The sequence below is a fragment of the Protomyctophum bolini genome, assembly GCF_963924005.1.
Source record: "Protomyctophum bolini genome assembly, chromosome: 2".
NCBI classification, from domain to species: domain Eukaryota; kingdom Metazoa; phylum Chordata; class Actinopteri; order Myctophiformes; family Myctophidae; genus Protomyctophum; species Protomyctophum bolini.
Genome location: NC_137863.1, coordinates 10663149 through 10684657, shown reverse-complemented (window position 1 = coordinate 10684657; position 21509 = coordinate 10663149). Strand labels below are relative to the sequence as shown.

At 40.1% G+C, this 21509-nt stretch overlaps 1 protein-coding gene across 1 annotated transcript; it reads left to right on the top strand.

Moving 5' to 3' along the window:
- The first annotated feature begins 871 nt into the window (after nt 1-871).
- arl8bb (ADP-ribosylation factor-like 8Bb) lies at nt 872-10236 on the top strand. The gene is made up of 7 exons (XM_080792852.1): nt 872-1063; nt 3019-3099; nt 3310-3383; nt 6541-6634; nt 7108-7175; nt 7639-7709; nt 8576-10236. Exons 1-7 carry the CDS (start codon nt 941-943, stop codon nt 8623-8625), a joined length of 561 nt encoding a protein of 186 aa, XP_080648978.1. The 5' UTR covers nt 872-940; the 3' UTR covers nt 8626-10236.
- The last annotated feature ends 11273 nt before the right edge of the window (nt 10237-21509 follow it).

The window sequence follows — 21509 nt, the reverse complement described above, 5'->3', positions numbered from 1 at the left end:
CAGGCCTCAGGTACATATTTAAACTATGTATTTTTTTCAGTGGGTAGATCTTGAGTTGAGCTGGTCATTTTAAAAGTAGCTCTCAAGTCAAAAAAGTGTGGGCACCCTTGATCTATATGATTAAAGATATTTGTTAATTGCTTCAGTCATCAAATACATTTCTGTGTAGACCTATACTTTTTGCATTTTAAATTGTAGGCATACCCATAATTTTCCAATGCGAGTAGCAAGCCTGATAAGTGATAAAAGTATAAAACCACATTGTTTTTAAAATAAAACTCCTGGATTCTCCCAGTCCAATGTTGTGGAATAGTTGTCTGGCTCATGTGTTGTGAGTGTTATATTTATACCAGTGGCCTACTGCATTCTGTGACTTAAGAGGTCGCTGTTTTACAAATACAGAAATTGAAAAGAATTCGGGATTGATCGATTGATTTAAATTTGTATTTATTTCACTGCACAGTATGTAGAAAACTGTGGACGACACCATGATTAAACATTACACTTACAACAGGGTCCACCATTTTCAATTGAATTGGATGGAAGCAGGATTCCCTACTTGACTCTGACAAAACCTCAAACATCAACCTATCCCTTCAGGACACCGGAAAGCCATTAAATTCTTATATTTATTTGTCAAACAAACATCAGCGAGAGACCTGCAGTGCAGCTAACATAAATCCTTTTCAGTTTAGTGCTCTCCTCAGTCTCCTGTATCGAAAATTCGAAATTGCGAAACAGCGGCCTCTCGCGTTGCATAATTCATCACGTTACAATATCGCCATAAGATCAGTAGATCACATGACATGACAAACGTAGCTACTTCCTGTAGTGTGTAGAGTAGACCCTTAGAGTATATACTCTAAGAGTAGACCACGGCACAAGAGTAGACGGCGGCACCAACTGATTTTACAGTGACTTACGACTACTGTCATCCAAGATGCTGGCCCTTATGAACCGGCTTTTGGACTGGTTCAGGTCTCTCTTTTGGAAAGAGGAGATGGAGCTTACGTTAGTAGGACTTCAGTACTCCGGGAAAACAACATTCGTCAATGTGATAGCAGTGAGTAGAAAAGAAGCCCAGTCCGTGTGGGCCTGACCTACACTACTGTCTTAGAGCTTTGATAGCGAGTTATGATAATGATTCCCATAGCCTTGAACTTAACGGTTATGTCACTGTGTATTTAGCCATGTTAAATAAGCATGCGTGTAATTATATTTGTGTACTTGACAAATAAAGACGTAAACGAAATCAAACAAAACAAGTCACCTGTCTGCTATAGTGTTTCAACATCAGTGACACTAAGTTGACACAGCCGGCACTGACAATACAATTTAGTAAACAAGCCTCTTGGCTACGTCATCAATGTTGCAGTCACCTTTAACTGCATGGGTGCTATCACATTCTACAGGGGGCCTATGTCAGGTGGTGCAGTATAGAAACTCCCCAGTACCACTTGAGCCTTAAACTTTTGCTTACAAGTTTGGATTATTATTATTATTATTATTAATAAACAAAACTGTTTTGAATCCTAACAGTTCCAAGACCATAGCCTTGCACTGGGGGATTGTATTTTTTTTTGCCAGTTAGAATACAATGGGTCTCCCATAGCTGCAAGCAATTCTTAGATTCTATTTTAATTTAATCTAGAGTTGCAATACCAACCCTTGACATCACATACATCCAAACAGAACAATCCTATGTATTAAACCAAAATTGCAACTGTAAGGAAACTAGGAAAGCTTGAATTATTCTCGTTTTTGTTTAATAGGAAAAAAAAGCAATATAGACTTATGACTATGAGCTTCTTTCTGTCAATAAATTACATGCAGGTGATTATTTTCTGTGTTTGGTACTCATGGGAAATCACTCAATGGTCCTTGTACCACTTGTTTAGAAATTGCACATGCAGGAGGCAGCAGGACATTGCATTAAAACGAGCACTTCCAAACTGCAACACAAAAATAACATGTATGGAATATATTGTCAGGAATGATCGTACAACATGTTTACGGTGGATTTCTATGAAGCTTTCTGTACATACAGATGCAATGTTGATGAGGTCTGAGTTTAATGTTGTTTAATACAATCAAATAGGACTTTTCTGTATCAGTGTCAGTTGGTGTTGCAGCTCTAGATTCCAGATATTAAAAATAGAATCTAAGAGTTGCTTGCGGCTATGGTTCTTCCATGCTTGAAATCACCACGAGAATGCACCATTCTTTTCCACTTAGCAGTGTTCATGTCAGGTGATTTGTAATGCAGTTTGGACAAAGTTGACTTCCCCTTCAACAAATCATTGGGAGGCTATTAGCGTTGTCCCAGGCCATACTACGTAATACAAACAAGGCAATGTACGTCTGTGCATATTTGGAATTTTCCCAATGTTAACCTATATAGGGTACTAAAACTAGGCAATACTAAACAATAGTGCTTCTTCAGATTATAATGCTGTGTATTCTAGCTAGGATAGTAGTACATTTACTATTGGCAAAGAAGACTAGATGAGGCAAGAAATCAGGCTATGATTCATACAGTGTATAGGACAACTATGTACAATGGAGCACCAAAAACACTTTGTTGTAATTCAATCATTCTAATTCAGTCGGATTCAACTCTTTATGACTGCTTGTTATTGGCCTATGATCCACATTCACATTGAATTAGACCAGGGACGTCAAACTCGTTTAGGGCTAGATAAGTAGATCTTTATTCAGTATAAAGTACAGGAAATTACTGAGACATTGGCATCATGTACAATTTCACAATACAAGGGCAATATGCATTGCTCACACATCGTGCTAACAATATAGCACAATAAACAATATGATTGCTCATTATACACAACACATCGCTCTACATACGCACATGCATACATTCACTTTTAAAGGTTAAAGCTACATGTATTGGAATGGAACACTCTGTTGTATGTGTTTGTTTTGGAGCAGCATTATCACATGATCTTACAGTTGTGGATTACATGACAATGCCTTCTTTATTGTTTTTGTTCCTTCCAGTCTGGCCAGTTCAGTGAAGACATGATCCCCACGGTCGGTTTCAACATGCGGAAGGTCACTAAAGGCAATGTCACAATAAAGGTATGCTACTGTAGGTCTACTAGCTTTTAGCTGCATGCTTTATGCAATTATAATATCACTTACTGTATGGAGTTAGGCCAGAATAGATATTTGCTTTCCGCACTCTTGAGCTAATAATGATACATGTTTGGTTATTGCTATTGCTATTATGTTCTGTTGCTCGTATTACGCAGTATGTGACTGTGCCTTTTTGGTGCTCTTCCACTTCAGATATGGGACATAGGTGGACAGCCTCGTTTCAGAAGTATGTGGGAGCGCTACTGTCGAGGAGTCAATGCCATCGTGTAAGTAATTGTGTTGATTACAAAAATAACACAGATTGCCTTTACAAAGATATGCATAAAAATGTTTTTTTTAAATTATATATATATTTTTTTAGGTTTTCTGAGCTCAATTGCACCCAAAAAAACCTTAACTTTTAACATTCAGTAGATATTCTGTGGTCTGGGGTTTTCTGGCTCAAACAAGTGCTCTAAGTTGCCTGTGTGGACTGTGAGGTAAGAGTCTACAAATCCCATATATATGACATAAGAATTTGCCAGCAGATGTCACTGTTGAGGCCTATTTGCCTGTTTTCATTGCAGCTCAAAAGGCTTCGGAACAGAATATCCACTGAATGTTCAAAGTTCAGGTTGTTTGGGTGTAATTGACGTCATAATAAAATAAAAATATAGCTGCAAGCAGCGATAAGGCGGGACCAAGCAAGAAGAGAAAAATAATACTGTAATTATGACGGGGTCGGTTTACATTGTGGGGGGAAGGGTTCTTGAAGACTCAGGCTGAGTTGTCGGTACCCGGATTTGAACCAATTACCTTGTGGTCCAAAGGCGAGAGCTCCACTGACTGAGCTACACGGACACAATAAGTTGTTTGTTCCATTGTAAACGGCAAAATCATTCAGTGTTTTTGATGACAATCATGTGTGTCCTGGTTTTATCCATTACCACAGTGTGTTCGCTGTTCATCTTTTCACATACAAACTTCTCTTCAACTGGGATTTCAGATAAGGGTCCATAGATTGTGTGAAGAATGTTTCATGTAAATCTCTCAAAGATCCAGGCAGATATAAGCATTTTTCAAACTGCTCAAAATGGCGGAATATCTGAGGGCGGAGCTTACTGGTCAAAGTCACAGATGTGTTCCCCATGAGTCCTAGCATGAATCAAGGAACATGTGACTTTTGGCCAAACGAGGCATGAGTTATGCCTGTTCAAAGGTTTCATTAAAAAAAAAAAAAAAACGCCCCCTTTGGCCAATTGGAGTAAGACTGGTTTCAGTGCTATTTGGCATGGCCCTCTACCATACTGTAAAGTTTCATAAGCATATGACGCTGCATGTATGTATTAGGGGCAGAAGAAGAAGAAAAAAACAGTAGCCTAATTTTCATTGCATTATAAAAACTTCCGATTTTTTGTCCGTATACTGTAGGTCCAAAGATCACATGTAGAAGTGTTTGTGCATTTTGATGAAAGATCCTGGGAGGAGATAGATTTTGACTGTTTTTCATATAATTCAAAATGGCGTGTGATCTAAAGGTCAGAGGTCAAAAGTCAAACATGAAAGTTCGGCATGAGGAGACGCATATGGGTATCAAAGGTTTTATTTCTGACGGTCAAATGGTTCATGAGCTATGCCATGCTATGTTTTAGAGCGCCACCATTTGGCCAATCATTGTGGGCTTTGTGTCCTCACCATTTGGCATAGCCCTCTACCATAATTATTGGAAAGTTTCGCGAAAACCGACTGCACGGTTCAGCCAGAACGGCAATTTTTTGGCGGAAGAAGGATACTTCTTGGTAATTAATGTCATGAAACCTTTAAGGATTATTTCCCATGGCCGCTGGCCAGTGCAGACCTAGCCATACAAAAGGCATGACATTTCAAAAAGCTTCATGCATGGAAATGTTATGGAAAGTGATGCATTCATTTCCTTTCAAAAACAAAAGGTTGTGGAAGATTTTTTTTAATCTATGAAATGGCAATTTCATAGATTCACCGGAATGGGATGTTCTATTCCAATTGACCGGAATGGGATATTCTATTCCAATTGAGGTTACATGAGCATTTTTATTCTGATGACGGGAATTAATTAATTCATTTGAATGAATGTTGTGCTTGTAAACGCAGCCAGTGTGATGTCAGAATAGGCCAGTTCCATATATGGAGATCTAGGGGTGATCTGGATTTCGGCCCTGTCCGGAGCCCGGGCAGAGGCTTTTGTGCCTCTGCCCTTGACGCCGGGCACTACACTCCATGTGGTGTTGTGGACCGTGTGTGTCAAATGAAGTCAGTGGGGTGAACGGTTCTCGAGTTACGTGGATTACAGACGTACGACATGGTGCATTTATATATAGTTGACAAAATACCACAAATTTGGTTTTTCTGTGTCTCATAGGAGGGTTGTGGGCAGTTCAGAAACCCGTCCACCAGTGACTTTAGGCAGATTGTTTTTAAACAACATTAAAAATATATATATTTAGATTTTTATTATCGTGAGAACGATGGCTTCCATTATCGCATTAGCTTGGATTCCCCATCGATGATGTCACTGGTGGACGGGTTTCTGAACTGCCCACAGCCTTCCCATGAGACACAGACCGAGTAGAAAACAATTGTGGCATTTTATCATTAGTGAAGACCAATTACATTGTAGGTTGAAAAGTGATGAAGTTGTCCTTTAAAACCCTACACAGTCACTTCATATTGATTTTAGTATTTGAATTAGGGAGTCAATCTGGATCTTCAAATGGTTGGTCTGGATGTTGCATGGCCACACGGTACAGTAGCACTACTCACTTCACACAGGTGTGATTTTCCAACAACCGTGGACTAGTTTTATTTTGCCTATAAAGTAAAGTTTTAGACCACGACAGAGGACGCCATCTCTAGCGAACTTGAGCCACGAGAGACACCACCGAGTGCGAGTTGCTGTGTTGAACGTTGTGACGTTTGCTAGAGCCGACTCAGCCCTGTTCAAATTTCAACCTGATATGAATACAGAATAGTAAATTATTACACCCCCAAGGCAATACCATACACCAAGCAATATTTATTTCCACCAGTGTCACCAGACGGAGGAAGGTCTGGTAACCACGGAGCAAACACGGGCAGTGTCGGTAGGCCAATCCGAGGCAGGTGGGGGCAGGTCTTTACTGGACCTGGATTTTGAATCACGCGGCAAAATGGAATGCACACGCAGAAAAAGAGTGGAATCATGTATCCTATTCTCCTTTTACATACAAACTTAGAACAAACACTGTATGTTCAATTAATTATAACTTCAGTCTGAGTAATGATACTGTAGTTTTTCAGGAAGTAACATGCAATTCAGTTGAATGTCCTCACTTACTTTGGGCCTAAATATCCAGTATACACATTTTAATGAGCTGGGTGTACTGTACATCATCCATGGATACTAAAGTGGTGTTTGTTTCCTTACAGTTACATGGTGGATGCAGCAGACCGAGACAAGATAGAAGCTTCCAGAAATGAACTCCACAACCTTTTAGATAAACCACAACTACAAGGAATACCTGTAAGTAAATGTATATGTTGAACTGCAGACAGAATGTTTGTCTCTTGACTTCTCCTTTCTTTTGAGGGCCTTTTTCTACTCGCAAGCTCTTCTTAACCTCAATTAGTTATCATAGAAACTACAAGCTTGTAGGGATTCAGGCTTATTGGCATTACACCAAGTCATTTGAACCCAAGCCAGGATTTATAATTTCACTGCTAATGAGCTAATTGACATGACATGCTGGCTCGATAGCATTCTGTCTGTTCTCCCGTGCCTGGCTGAGCAACACAAGCTTTTTGTTTTGTCCTTAGCGGGAAATATTCTGTAATGAGGAAGCCACAAGTTTGATGAAAAGATGGCCTCAGTGATTATAATTTGTGATTATACTGAAGGCCATTTTATTTTTTAGATTTAAACGGATAGTCATAAATCCTGATATCCTGTATTGTCTCTATTGCTCTCCCTCTTACCTTATATTTGTCTTTTATCAGGTCCTAGTGCTGGGCAACAAAAGAGATCTTCCAAATGCGTTTGATGAGAAGCAGCTTATTGAAAAAATGTAAGCTTCTCAGCTTCTTCATCACACATGACACACTCATTGCCCAAATAATCTCAAACGGCATTTTAATGTCATATAATATTTATTTGATTTGTAGTGCACTTTTCATGAAAAGTATCCAACATCTCAAAGTGCTACAGGTGAAGTCAAATGAAAGCATGCAGAAGGCAGTCCTGAAATGTCATGTCATCTCCCTCCTACAGTACAATCTCATCATGTTGCATTGGTGTATATATATATATATATATTAGATGATGGGGGGGGGTTTCAGGTATTTGCACAATGCACGTACTAATGAGTCAACTCCCATTTAAAAGGGAACTTTTCTATTTTAAGGAGGATATGAAAATCTGCACAACACTTGCACAAGAGCTTGTACTAGAAAATCATAGCTAGCCTAAATAAAATGTTTAATCTCTAATGAGAGATTATAGTTGTCCTTTCAACTTCATCTCTTCTATAGGAACCTGTCTGCCATTCAGGATAGAGAGATCTGCTGTTACTCGGTCTCCTGCAAAGAGAAAGACAACATGGGTAAGCAGAAGAAATAATTAGATATAAAATGACACTTCGTTATTTGAGATGTACTATATGGCATCGCTAAGGCATGTAACGATATATCGTATATCGATATTAATCCCGACGATATGAATCCATTCATTGAAATCAAAAAATCGATTTTCAAACAACAAAAAAACTTTGTTCTTTTTTTCCCTTTTTTTAAGGGGGTTAGTGTGTGATGTGAAATGTGAGCTTTAGTCATATTCCATCATATTCAAGTGCTTTTGGAGAGAAATGATAGTCACTTTCAGTAGTAGAGCACTGTAGAGGGGAGCTGTGTGTGTCTGTAACTGTGCCCAGGTGAGGATGGTCGTTGATGCTCATCAAGGAAGGCAATTATATTTCTGCACTGTCAAAAGTAATGCTACTTCTTTTGCAATGTAGTTAAATAAAAAATCTCAGGGGGGAAGATAAATTATATAAAATTAAAAAACTGTATTTTTTCTTTAAAATATACTGTATATATTTTTGAGTGGTGCAACCACTCCTACAACCAGCAATGTCCGTGTACGTACCTGTGTCTATGAGCACGAGTATGTTACTGATTTATACCAGTAGGGGGCGCCAGAAACAGAGAGAGGGGTAGTGCTGTGTGTCTAATGAGAGAGAGAGAGAGAGAGAGGGGGGGGGGGGGGGGGGGGAATTGCACCACTCAGTTCACACGTGTGTGATTTTTTAATATCGTGAAAAATCGTATCGTGAACCTCATATCATGATACGAATCGTATCGTGAGTTGAGTTGAGTGAATCGTTACATGCCTGCCTTTGCAAAAATTCATGTCCATGAATATCCGTATCTGGTCCTTCAGAGATCATAGAATATTTGTATGTTGTTAAAGATATCACACTGCAGTGGCTCATCCAGCATTCAAAGTCGCGGAGAAGCTGAAACGGAAATATCCCGGGTCCCGCGGCTCTGGCCTCAGCCTCCAACAATGATGGGTTCCTTTATGGTCATCCCTTCCACTGCGTCTGTAAAATACTTCATGTCTACCCCCCCCCACGTGGCATCACCTGCACTACTGCGCATACTGTAGATGTGTAGTCGCTGTACCAACTTCCAAGCTATCTGGAGTCTTAAATGTCGTCTCAGTACTGTGTAGAAAAGTGGATCTTTCCATACACATCATGCCTTCTTGCCTGTCGTTAAGAAGATGCGCTTCGTCTGTGTCCATCAATGGGTTTTCATTTCTTCAAACACACAGGAATCCTATTAATCTTGCATTCTGTGGTTCCCCTCTGGCCACGGTTTGCAGCGGAACTCTTGTGACTTAATTCCACCACCCGTCACGATATTCTGTCAGCATTTACTATTTATGTGACCTCATGTGATTGTAGTTTCTTAACAATTATTTTGCCAAAGGATGATGGTTGCTTGCGTGAATTCCTTCAATTCAATGTAGCCTGCATTTTCTTTGCTGCCATATGGAAATGTCCATTTTATAAAGTGACTTAAATCGAAAAGTTTACAGATTAAGAGAAATGGAAATGATTGTCGTTTCTAAGTTTAAACCCTAAGATAGGTCAGCAGAGTTTTAAGTGCCTTCTGCTAAACGAGTGTTCCATGATGTGAAAACACTAAACACAAAACACACACACCTATTGTTGAACACAACTTATTTAAGTATTCGTGTTAATTAGTTGTTCTTCACTTCCTTGATTATTTATCATACTATACATGTCTTGACAATCCCATTTTATTTAGGATTTTCATTAAAAAAAAAAAAACATTTCTGTTAAAGGCTTGGGGAATTGAGATACAACCTTATTAGTTAAAAGAAGCAATAGTATAACATTATTATTTCTACAATGTTAGCTACCACAAAGCTATAGCTTGTAGTTCTCAGGTTATTACAGAATTCACTGTCATTCATTGGACTGTCCAAATATAAAATCCACAATCTTAATCTTGTTGTGGATGGATATCAGAAAGCCTATGTGTTAGTCATGACTCATGGCTGAGGTCAAGGCAGAGAGTCCACTTCCATCCACATTGACAGTCTATCAGTTAATTCAAGCGTTGGACACTTTAGTAATGCAATCCCTTCATAGTCACTTTAAGGTCTTAAATGAATCATGATATCTTGTGCATATCCTTACCAATTCAAGGACAAAGGTATGCTTGACAAATGTTATTCACTTTGTGCAAAAAGACAATGATTTAACAGGCTTCGCTGACCTGACAATAGTACACATCATATACATACCGTTATATTGATCTGACCTTTGCTTTGTCAATGCATCTCAATCATTGTGAATCTCATGGTTTTTTTAAGCAGCAGTGTGGTGCTGTGAAATTGCGAGACTATTGGTAATTAGGTAAAGCTTTGTTACTTAATAATGTAGCGCATTTGCAATTTTTATGTGCATGTGCTAAACCTATTCACATTCAATTGCAGAATTTGTAAATATGAAGTCAGCGTTTTTATTCAAGCAAATGCTCTTGTAGATGTTATGCATTATTCCCTGTGATTGCTAATAAATCTGTTTTTATTTTTAATGATTGAAAGTCCCACCCCCCCCCCCCCCCATCTTTGTGTCCAAGAAATTGTAGCTGGATTTCTTGCCACAAGGTGGAGGCAAAGTGCTGCAAAACAAATGTAATGAATGTTCACCTTAGAACTTCTGCTTTGTAAAATATGCCATTATATGACAGCTTTTCTATATAGTGATATTTTATGTACATGGCTCTAGGACTTATTGATAGCTGGGTTTTTCCCCCCAATTTCGTAATTGCAATTACAACCCAAGTGTATGGTCCCTGTCAATGCCAAGCCCTATTTATTCGTCTAGGGAGGATGTAGAAACCCACATGATCTGATACATATGGAGCCGCTTTTTCTCACCTGACAGTGGGGGGTTTCACCAGGAGGGTGTAACGTGTTCGGAGGATCACGCTATCACGCCTTCTTACACTCCCTGCTGAATGCCAACCTGTGGGATTCACTAGTGCAGTGACGGAGAGCGTCCCCCCCCTGCCAGCCTCCCACCAGTGAACGCACAGCAAATTGTGTTAATTGGAGCACCCTGCCATGCTCAAAGCACCTGGTGGACTCAAACCCCAGTCTCCACAGTGGTGGGCAGGAATGTAGTGGTGGATGTGACTAGCACTTCTAAAGGAAAAGATATGGAAACGATGTTTAATGCATTCTCTGTAGTTGTAGATCCACTCTCATTTAAAGAAAGGCATAATGGTCTACTCAGACCATTATACCCAAAAAACGTGAACACTAGACAAAAATAATGAGGCTGTGGAAGATTGCAGTAGTAGTGGTGCAGTTGGATAGTTGTCCTGTATACAAAAGCCTATACTTCCTCCACCAGACAATGTTTTGTAGGAAGGAAGTCAGTCCTTGAGCACTGAAAGTGCTTGTTTTTTCAGACATTTGAATTCCTGCAGTTCATCCTGTTATGGTATAGTTTAATACATAACACTTGATTCCACGAGAATTTCAGTCTGCACCTGTGATCATGACCATATTCGACATTTACAGAACACTGATACGGAAATGCATTTCTTAGGCGAAGATGCTAGGAAAGCAGGCTACATATGCCCACACTTTCGACGTGTTCTCCTTTATTAGTTCCCTTCAAACAGAACATAATCACTACCCTTGATGATTGCCATTGGGTTTCCATTATGAGCTTATTGTTGCTTACATATCCTATAATGTGCTCTTTAACACCTTTTCAGTGTTTCTTGGCCGAGAATCACAATCACACTTTGAAATACATCACTCAACTAAAGTGCATGGGGTATGTATGCAGCAGATGAATAATAAAGTGAGTCCTGTTCTCACAGCTGTAACTGTACTGACTCCGTAGAGAGCAGGCAGGAACACCTTAATTAATCGCATTTCTTAAACGCAGGTTTTAATGAACAGCTGCTGCTTTTTATTATGTCAGTGCTGCAGTTGGAGGTGTGGAGGGATAGAGGTGTTTTCTGATTAACTCCATGGGGTATGTGTATGAATCTGCGTGGTTAACAATTTACAATGGACAAGAGGGATTAAGCGGTGATTACGTGCCTACAAGGTTTTATGTACGGATCAGGTCATAGAGATGACCCAAAGGCGTGATACGCCGTTAATGTTGTTTGACCTTGTTGACATTGCAAAACCAGGCTCATTATGTAATGTGACATGATTTACACAATTTATATCACAATTTTCATTTCTTAACTGTCCAAAATCGCTGTTCCATCATAACCATCCACCTTCTAAAATACAAGCACAGAAAACAATTGAAACATAGCATGGTGCTTTCAAAACCGTTGATACCGCCTGATAATGCTGAGATTTACAGTGAGGTTAATCCATACAGATGATGGCTGTATATAAACGGGTCAAAATATAGTAACAAGAAGTGAATATAAATTGTGTGCACTGTATACGGCTTCCATAGTTTTTTATGACAAAATATGAAATATCAACCTGCGCTAGGGATTGAGGAGCAATTAAGGATTTTGACTATGTACTCTCTGTACACATATTTCATAAAATAAAGGAAGCACACACTATGCTCCATCCATTTCAGTTCAAATAAATCTCCAAGTTTGAATTTGTCTTATGCAACATTTTAACAGGGACATCCTGTCTATAATCTGCCTACACTGCAGTGCAGAATGAACACTGGTCAACTTTGACAATTTCAGATTTAAACTAGAAAGAAAGAAACCGTGGGCTCGCTAAGAATTGATGTATGACGTATTGATAGTGTTAAACATACATGTACGTGTTAAGGTGTTAAACTATTAGTAGTGCTAAAAGGGTTAAATATATTAACAGTAGTGAGCTCGCCTAAGGGCCGATTCATACTCTTATTTTAGAGCCGAATAAAAGTCGGTTCGGCTCGTCAGCAATTTAGATAGTTGTAGTAGATTAACATTCAACAATTTATGCTGCTTTCTGATCAATTATGGTCATATACTAATCAATGCCATAAAAGTTCTATATACAAATACCTCAGCGACCATCCTTACTCCTGACGGAGAAACACCATCATTCCCCATCCTTGCTGGCATACTCCAAGGCGACATACTTGTATTTTGGTTCATGTATATCTTGTTCCCAAAAGGACTTTCAAACTAGGAAGGGTATGGCCTGGTCAGCCTGAAATGACTTGCATAAGATCTGGTCATCCCATCCCAGCTTAGTAAAATGTTCAAAGTCAAAATATTTAGGACAACCGTTGAGCCGAATCTACTCTATGGCTGTCCGAGACACTTTCAAAGAAATTAGAGAAACGGTTGGATGGCACTTACTGTACACCCGCCTTCTAATGAGTGCGCCAAATCTGTCTTGGAAGAGCTACCCATCGACTAATCTAATATACGGCAACCTTCACTGTGTTTCTTCACTAGTCCGATCCAGAAGAACACAGTTTGCTGGCCACTGCTACAGAACTGACAATGAGGTTATATCTTCCCTTCTTCTCTGGAATCCTGCCTCAAAGCAGACCAGAGGTAGAAACGCATGCATCAGTAAGCAGGAACTGGGGAATGTGGGATGGCAATCAAGGACCGTAAAGTCTGGCGTGGCATTGTGAAATCCATGGTCTCGACCACGGTCGAAAAATGATGATGGTCATAGAAATACACTTGAGATGCCAGACCTTTGCCGCCCCCACGCTCATTCTCTTTCATATCAGTAGGCTACTAATATATATTTTTTAATATTCTGTTTTGCATTTGTACATTTGTATTTATTTGTATTTTACACAGGATAATGCACAAATACATTGGAATTATTCCTGGAATAACAAAACTGTTCTACCATCATTAATGAGGGAACAATGGTAAATATGTTACTTTAATTGTAATGTTTTCTGTTAATTTGCTAAATGCGTGCTTTGCGTAAGTGGGTGTGGGTCGACCCCCATCAAACCAGTGCTTCCTCAAGTGAAGTCTGGACTACAGAGGAAGGAGGAAACTATCTGATGTTCACTTTTTGTGTTTTCAATAGTATATTATATTTTACTTTTCGTTTCTATTCATCATAAATCCATAAAGAATTGACACCCACTGACATTTTTGTTTTTGCAATCACTGATTTGTTTTTGGCGGTCAATGAGTTTAATCAAGATTTTATGGAGGGAGTGCTGATTCCCTCCTGTTCATTTACTCTTTATGTTCCCTGTCACTAAGTACTGCTACACCTACAGCTCTGTCCTTAGCTCATCTAATTATGGGGTCATTTGTGCCAGGATACAAAAGCCAACAATTTACTCTTTTTATGAGAAGCAAATAACTTGTTCCAAAGTTGTTAAATTATAGTTTGAAGATTAGAGGTTTGGAGACCTAGTCATGATGACATGCATCTGCAAACATCTAATCCCAACATCATCTTAATTTAGTGCTAATGAATCACTGTGTGGAATGCCGCGCAGGATTAATGCATGGTACATATCGCCATCCTTTACTGCTCTACAGCCCATAAAAAACATATGGCTACATGCATGCTCACCCTATACTAGCTTTGCTTTAATGGGGCTGCTAATACATTCTTCACCTTTTGTTAGTTTACTTAAGGCATTTAGGAATAGACTGAGCTATGATCAGCCAAATTATTTAACATGTTCAGCTGTTACAAATTTAAATAGTCTGTATTTCTAAATAATAATTACACTCTTTCAGAAATGTCCCCATGTACTGTAGATGTTAATTCTGAGTTAAAGAGCAAAATGTATAGGAAAAATGGAGTAATAATTTATTTAGTTGACAAAATGTGACTGAACCATACATATGGAGTATCACACACAGTACATTTAGCTATTGACGGATGAATCGCAGTACAGCAGTAGGTGAGTATTGCTTTCCAGGTGGGAACATCACCATAAATAAGGCAAAGCTCAACCCATACTTTTAGAATGTAGATTTATTTTTCTTCAGACAAACTTTTCTATGGGGTTTTTTTTATCCAGAGAGGGAAGAAAAGCTGCTGAGACCTTCAAATGCAATAATTCCATTTCCACTTAGTGGGAGTAATCTTTGAGGTCCGTTCTGTTATCCTCTGTCCTTTCAGATAGCCGACTCCCCTGTGAGAGCTTCCATACTCTCACCTCTCCCCCTCTGCTCCAGCACTCTGTCCTCCTCAGATTCCATTAAAAGTCATAACTTCAGCCCAGGGGCTCTGATCAAATAGGGATGCTAATGCGTTTTCCCTGCTTTTTGATTTTCTTTCCCTCCCCAATGTACCTTGTATTTACATATAGATTGAGTATTTATCAGTGTACATTTTGAGGCAGATTCACTGTAGTCCACTCTATTGAACCATGTTGGACTTATGTATATTAAATGGAAAGTTGATGTAGGGAGTGTAATGAACAAGGGAGCGCCACACGGTGTGTGGAGGAGAATAATAATGCAGGGGTTGTGATCAACTCAACTTATAATATACATCTTTGACTTTGGTCTGTTTGTTATAGTGTCAAGTTCCTTCACATTCATATAATGCAGTACAATGCTAAACGTATAACAGAATGCTGCTGTTGAATCTGTAACCTACATTTTGAGGTGTCAGTGTGCTTTAGCAATCTATGAGTTCCACTTCCAATGACTCATTTTTTCCTACTGCAATACGATACACACTAAATTCTGAGAGCTGCACCTGTAATAGACTTCCATAATGATCTGTTCTACATGTTGGCTGTATATGAGGGCTATGATCCGGTCATAAGATCTCCCAAGAGGTTTAATATCTGTATTTTCACTTCTAATGAGAATCACAGACACTCTGTAGGCAGAGATCAAACCTTGGGGTTCTTTATCTTGTTTCAAAGAACCAGCAGAATACAAATTCAAAATGACTGGCTCAACAAGATCTACACATTTAAAAAATATCCCATTGCTGAAAATAGTTTCAAAAGAATACCTGAGCGGACTTTGGAATTGCAGTGCTGGCATTACATAAGACAAACACACATGAAATAGAGGGGGATGGAATTGGAAGGGTTTTCTTGTATATACCTTTGGAATGCTACTGATATTTGTGCGCAACAATCATGAAAACAAAGTATTACTTTGTGGGTTTCAGCGTAAAAAAATATATTTTTTAATATATTGAAATGATTTATTTTAGGGGCATGACATGTGATCTAGTGGTAGATCACGATCTACCTTTTGGCCACCCCTGCTGTATCTGTTTCAAGGTAGTCAGAGCAGGCCTGATTAGTCCGTAATACCTAGGTGTCTGTCAGTTCTCCTCTCTCTCTTAAAATTGGCTCAAAGGAGGGCCGCAGGTCCGCCACAGGCTGACCGGGGGCGGACCACGTTGTCACACTCATGCCACTATGACTCAAATGGGACCCAGGCAGACAGCGTATAACGAGTACTCTGACAAAGCCCCCAACACTATGTCTCAGTCATATTGGTTGGATTGGCGGTGCAACGTAGTAGGTGGCCTGAACTCTAAATGTGAAGGCCCAAACCTCTCATGTTTCTAACCTATAGAATATATGCATGATACAATGCAACACAAGTTGACTTTAGTGCATGCACACAGCCACGTTTCATCTGCTCATGATGAGTTTGTTGTGACACTGACAAGTCTGCTTGGCTCCCACCCCTCTCTCATCATGACCCCTCTTTCCCCATAACGCACATCTTGAAAACAGACCCTAGACTGAGATAAAACAAAATGCCACTAAAGTGCTCTATACTTCTGATAAATATGTCCCAAACTGTCACAACTAATGTCCTGGATGGGAGCTTTGATGCATTCCTTGTTGTTGGCAGAGGAATCCTCCGTCCATTGTTTGTGCAGCCTCAGGTGGAGACTCTTTATTCTGCAGTCACCGTGGCTACAGGTTGACAATGGCTGAGAACCCTGTCGATGATGAATAGAGTCTGACGAGATAAATGCCGTGCTACAGTCTGGAATGTTGATGAACAAAAAAGATTCACAGATGGTGAAAAATGATGCAGTGTGCAAACAGTATAGTACATACTTTGAATACCTGCACATTGAGATTTTCTCGCTTAATTCAAAACACCATGTGCCACATGGACTTTAGCATTTGCAATTATTTCTCTCTCTCTTTCTCTATCTATCTATCTATACACACACATGCACTATAATCTACTTTTATGGGGACATCTAGTAGAGAATGTCTTAGTTTTCAGGAATAAAAGACAGATCCCATACACTTTGTAGCTCCAACACAGGTTCTGAATCTGGTTATTTTGTCATAATAACCAGATTCAAACATTCAACATTGAATGCAATAGAATAGTATTACTTGTACTGTAATCATATACACTGTTACCAAAACAAATACAGCGAGACAAGAATCATGATACTGATAACCCACACCTCTCTTTATATGTCTGTAAGTCACCCTCCCCTGCTTCTTAATATGGGTCTTGATACTATGGATTCATCTCAGTGAAAGGGACAGATGTTCGCTGGGGGGCAGGGGAGCTGGACTCAGACAAGGCTTTGATGTCTGCAGCTCCTCCCTCAACAGGTAGCATGCAGTAACCACGAGCCAGTTGGCTGGCGTAGCACACGCTCACCTAGTGGGACTGATCCCCTGCCAGCGCACATCCTGTGGGCTTCCAGAAGTCAGAAACACAGGCCTATTCTTCGTAGCCGCATGTCACATTGAATGTGCAGCGCTGACAGCGCCTTTGATAAAAATCTGATTTATGAATACAAGGCTGCCATAGGCCTATATACATTTCACCCCTCCCATTCTGCTGACTTGCTCCTCTACTTAGATGATTGTCCTGGTTGCATTAGTTTGGGATTTCTTTTTACTGTCATGTTCAGGTACTGTGTGTTGCACAAGGGAAATGTCTCCAGTTATGTTGTGCAACATGCTGTACTCCTCGCTCGTGCAATCTGAGCAGTGATTTCCCCTGAGGGTTCACCCTCCACTGTAAATAGTAAGATGGTCTAAGTTCACGTATGGGAAACAGCTGCAGTTCTTCACGATCTGTCCTCCCTACAGGAACAGGAATAATATCACTTTAGGCCAGTGTTTTTCAATCTTTTTGTGCTCGAAGTGCACCAATGAGCAAGTAAAAATCTCAAGGCACACCTGTATTCATATCCGTTTAAGCGTCTATAATGTGTATTATCATTCTGTCGTTGCTCCATGCGTGCCCGCCCCTCCAGACCAGAAAGAAGGCTGGCTAGTATATTAATTTAAAACAAGGTACAAAGCATGAGCTCAGATTGGTGCTCTCCCCAGGTTCACAGAGGGAGAGCAATCCTCATATAGGATTACAGTTTAGGCAACTTTGCAAATGGAAAAAAAAGAATCACACCTGTGTGAAGTGAGGGGCGCTCTTATCATCGTACATCATGAAGTAAAATAGACACTATATGCCTATTTGCTCAGGCACTATAGACGTACATTTCTCCATTCATCGTCAGTGGGAATTTAATGTTTGTTTAAGTGTGTGTGTGTGTGTGTGTGCGTGCGTGCGTGCGTGGCCATTTCGATTTCACTAAGCAGACAGTGAGGCTTTCCAACCAGCAGCTTTTGTTGTTATTGAGGCATTTCCAAAGCAAACTTTCCAATCATTTATTCTGCGGCAGTATGTGTGAGGGATGAGATGAGATTCATCTGCCCCTATGAGTTCTGGTGTAATTAGAGAACTGTTTGAACACGATCTGACCAAGGGAAGTGTTTGGAAACAGAGCAGGAGATGAAACATCGCAATCACAGCTGAGGAAAGACTTACATCCTGTCACACAATTAGCATGTTCACACTAATTTTCCTGCCAAGGGAAAAAACTGTTTCCAAGTCCATTATTAAAGATAATCGTATAGTGCTTATGGGTAGTATGTGCAGTATTATATGCCGTATTTCTACATTTCTAAGAGCAGGTTGTTTCATGATGAAGTGGGAACAGCATTGTACGGCTGTATAGCCTGTAAATTAAGCTTAGAGAGACCCTACAGCTGTGCCGTTTGTAAATAAGCTGTTTGTGAAACAAGCTTCTATAACAAAAAAACATCACATGGATGCACCTGGGACGTCCTCAGTGATGTATCCCAAGGTCATCAGGGTTTCGGGTCTCTCGAAACATCATACCCCTAACTCGGGCGCCCCAGCCGGGGTGATCAAGTCCCGACTTACATCCCAGTAGCTACCCTCAATCAGTCCCACTAGGGCAAAACCAGGGCCACACAATCCGTTGGAACTACTCCAGAACAACTCTGCCAGGGCTGGGAGGTACGCTTGGCGCATGGAAGGACTAGGTTCTGTGGGTTGACTCCTGTCCGGGCCCCTCCTACGTATCACCTGGTCCACTCCTGCTCTCACCAGGCCCAGGATCTGTGCTTCTAAATATCTGAAAGCTTGTACTTGTACTTGTACTTTTTTGCTCAAACATTCTTCTTTCCTGCCTTGATTAACCACCCCACCCTTTCTCATTCTCTTTCTTTGTTTTCTTGGAAAAATAGCATGATGGGAACTATGCACAAAAACGAATTTCACCCACTTTTTTACTTAAAAGTAAAACTGTGATGTGACAATAAAGCTGATTCTGATTCATGCCATTGAATAAGAGACTGGCCATTGTCTTGTTTTCCCCAAACCTGAGGACAATATACTATTTGTGGCAATGTGTTATTGCCCAGTTTCCTTCTGAGGAAGACTTAATGACCCTAGCATCCCTATTCGGGGGGGAACATTTGCTGAAAATAGACGATCTACAAGCACTGTGAGATAGTAAATTTGTTATTTTCGTTAGGTGAAAAAAGAGCAGACCAAACGCATGCCTGACCCCGGTCAACCGTTATGGTAGTTTACTAAGTATAGAGGGTTTAATTGGTTAAAGCGTACAGAGTTGTAAAACAATATTATTCATTTATGTACGCTATACACACACAAAACACAAGGGTCTCACTGGAAATGTTCTCATACTGATGGCAATTTGAAGCCAGTTTTAATTTACAGTAATGTTTGTAAAATAAACTGCCTTCATATTGTATAGAAAGTTAGTTATTAGTAAAGTCCGTTCTTTTTGAATATCATTTGTAACATTCTAACAGTTCTGAAGCATTCATACATTTTGATGACTTTACAATCAAAGTCAAAGTACCAAAAAAAAAGAAAAGATGAAAATAAACTTTTAGCCTCACTGACACACACCAGATGCCAGGACCCACAATGCAGCTACACTCTCGCAACCCGCAGTTCCATGGGTAATCGGAAACAGTAACCAGCCACTGTAAACATGGGGCAAACAATGAACTCATTTTTTGGAAAGGCGTCTCTGGTTTCAGTTGTCATGAATTAGAATATGCTTGTCACCATGGATGGGTATATTCACCTTCGACAGTGTTTGTATATATAATGAGTGGAAACATTGTTTAATCATGTGATCTTTTGGTATTCAACCCCTTACTTGTGTAAATCTCCCCTAAGGCTCTAATAACTGGGATCACATAAGCAAGAAATCCTAAGAGGTCAGTGCTGAGTAAACCAAGGAACATCTTTGTTTGTTTTTGTCAAATTGGTTATAATGACATTCAGGCAAGTTCATGGTCCACTTTACAGAGTCGTGGGAGTATAGAAGGGAGATTTGATCATGGTTGCAATTGCATTCACACTAGAACTCTCATCCCCAACAGTTGTGCATTTCACTCACATCTGTTGTACTTTTAAAATCAACGATTGGTGACCAAAATGCCATTCAATTAACCCATGTTTGGTGTCGTCCACAGTAACAGTTTATGTATTGAAATGTACCCATTCTACATACTGTGGAAAATCAATCAATCAAAATCCAATGACACTTAATATACTATGGAACTAGATAAAGTTCTCCACCAGGGCAGGTCAGGTTGTGGCCTCCTGGTAGCACTATAATAGGCCAATGTGAAAAGGGTGGGATATATTCCTCAGCCTAGTAGGAACGTCTGAGAAAGATTTCACATAAATTGCACGCTGCCTTCATGATTTGAGGCTTTTTGTTCAAAACGGGCCAATCCTGCAAACTTTGAAAGCCAATGTTAGCCAATTAGGATGGAATATGGAATATCGGACAGATCCGTCTTGAACACATGACTATAGAGATAGTGTGTAATGATTTGCAGGATTTTTGGACAGAATCTGGAGGAGTAATATAAAAAATAAATGTTTTTCAAAAGTCGGCCTCCTGGCGGCACTATAACAGTCTGTTCTGGAAAGAGGTGGGGCAGAGATTCATCGTTGGCATCCCGGGAGAGTGTGTGTACACAGATTACAAAACATACTCTCCCCCCCCCATGCCTTCGGCCTGGTGGAGACAATAAAGGTCTTAAGACAGGGTTTTAAAGTGTTGATATATAAGAGGGTACACTTCATTTACATCAAAGCATCAGAGCAGATTCTTGTAAATGAATCACATATAAACATACTTCTAAAAAGGCAATTTCACACAGCCTCTTGTGACATTAGCGACATTAGCTTTGTCTGTCACTGACGTGTGGAATGTACTGTGTAACGTTAGCCTCTTATCGCATTCATTAGACCATGTCGTTTCTGGAGCGATGATCCGCTGTCTGCACCCGCGGTGGTCTTCTCAGCCAGAGACGTGTTGTATCGCTGCCCATTGTCAACTGCCATCTCCAGCATTTCACCCTAAGACATGGAATCTCTCTCCTCTTTTCTGGGTCCATGTCACACACGCCCCCTGATCTCTATGCATGGCTCCCCAGAGGAGGCGCGCTGCCATCTTTGTTCCGCCCACTACTGCCTCTTGAGAACACGACCATGCATTCCAAAAGTGGCTGGCCGTTGGAACTCTTCTATTGAGGCAAACTGGAGTGGGTTCA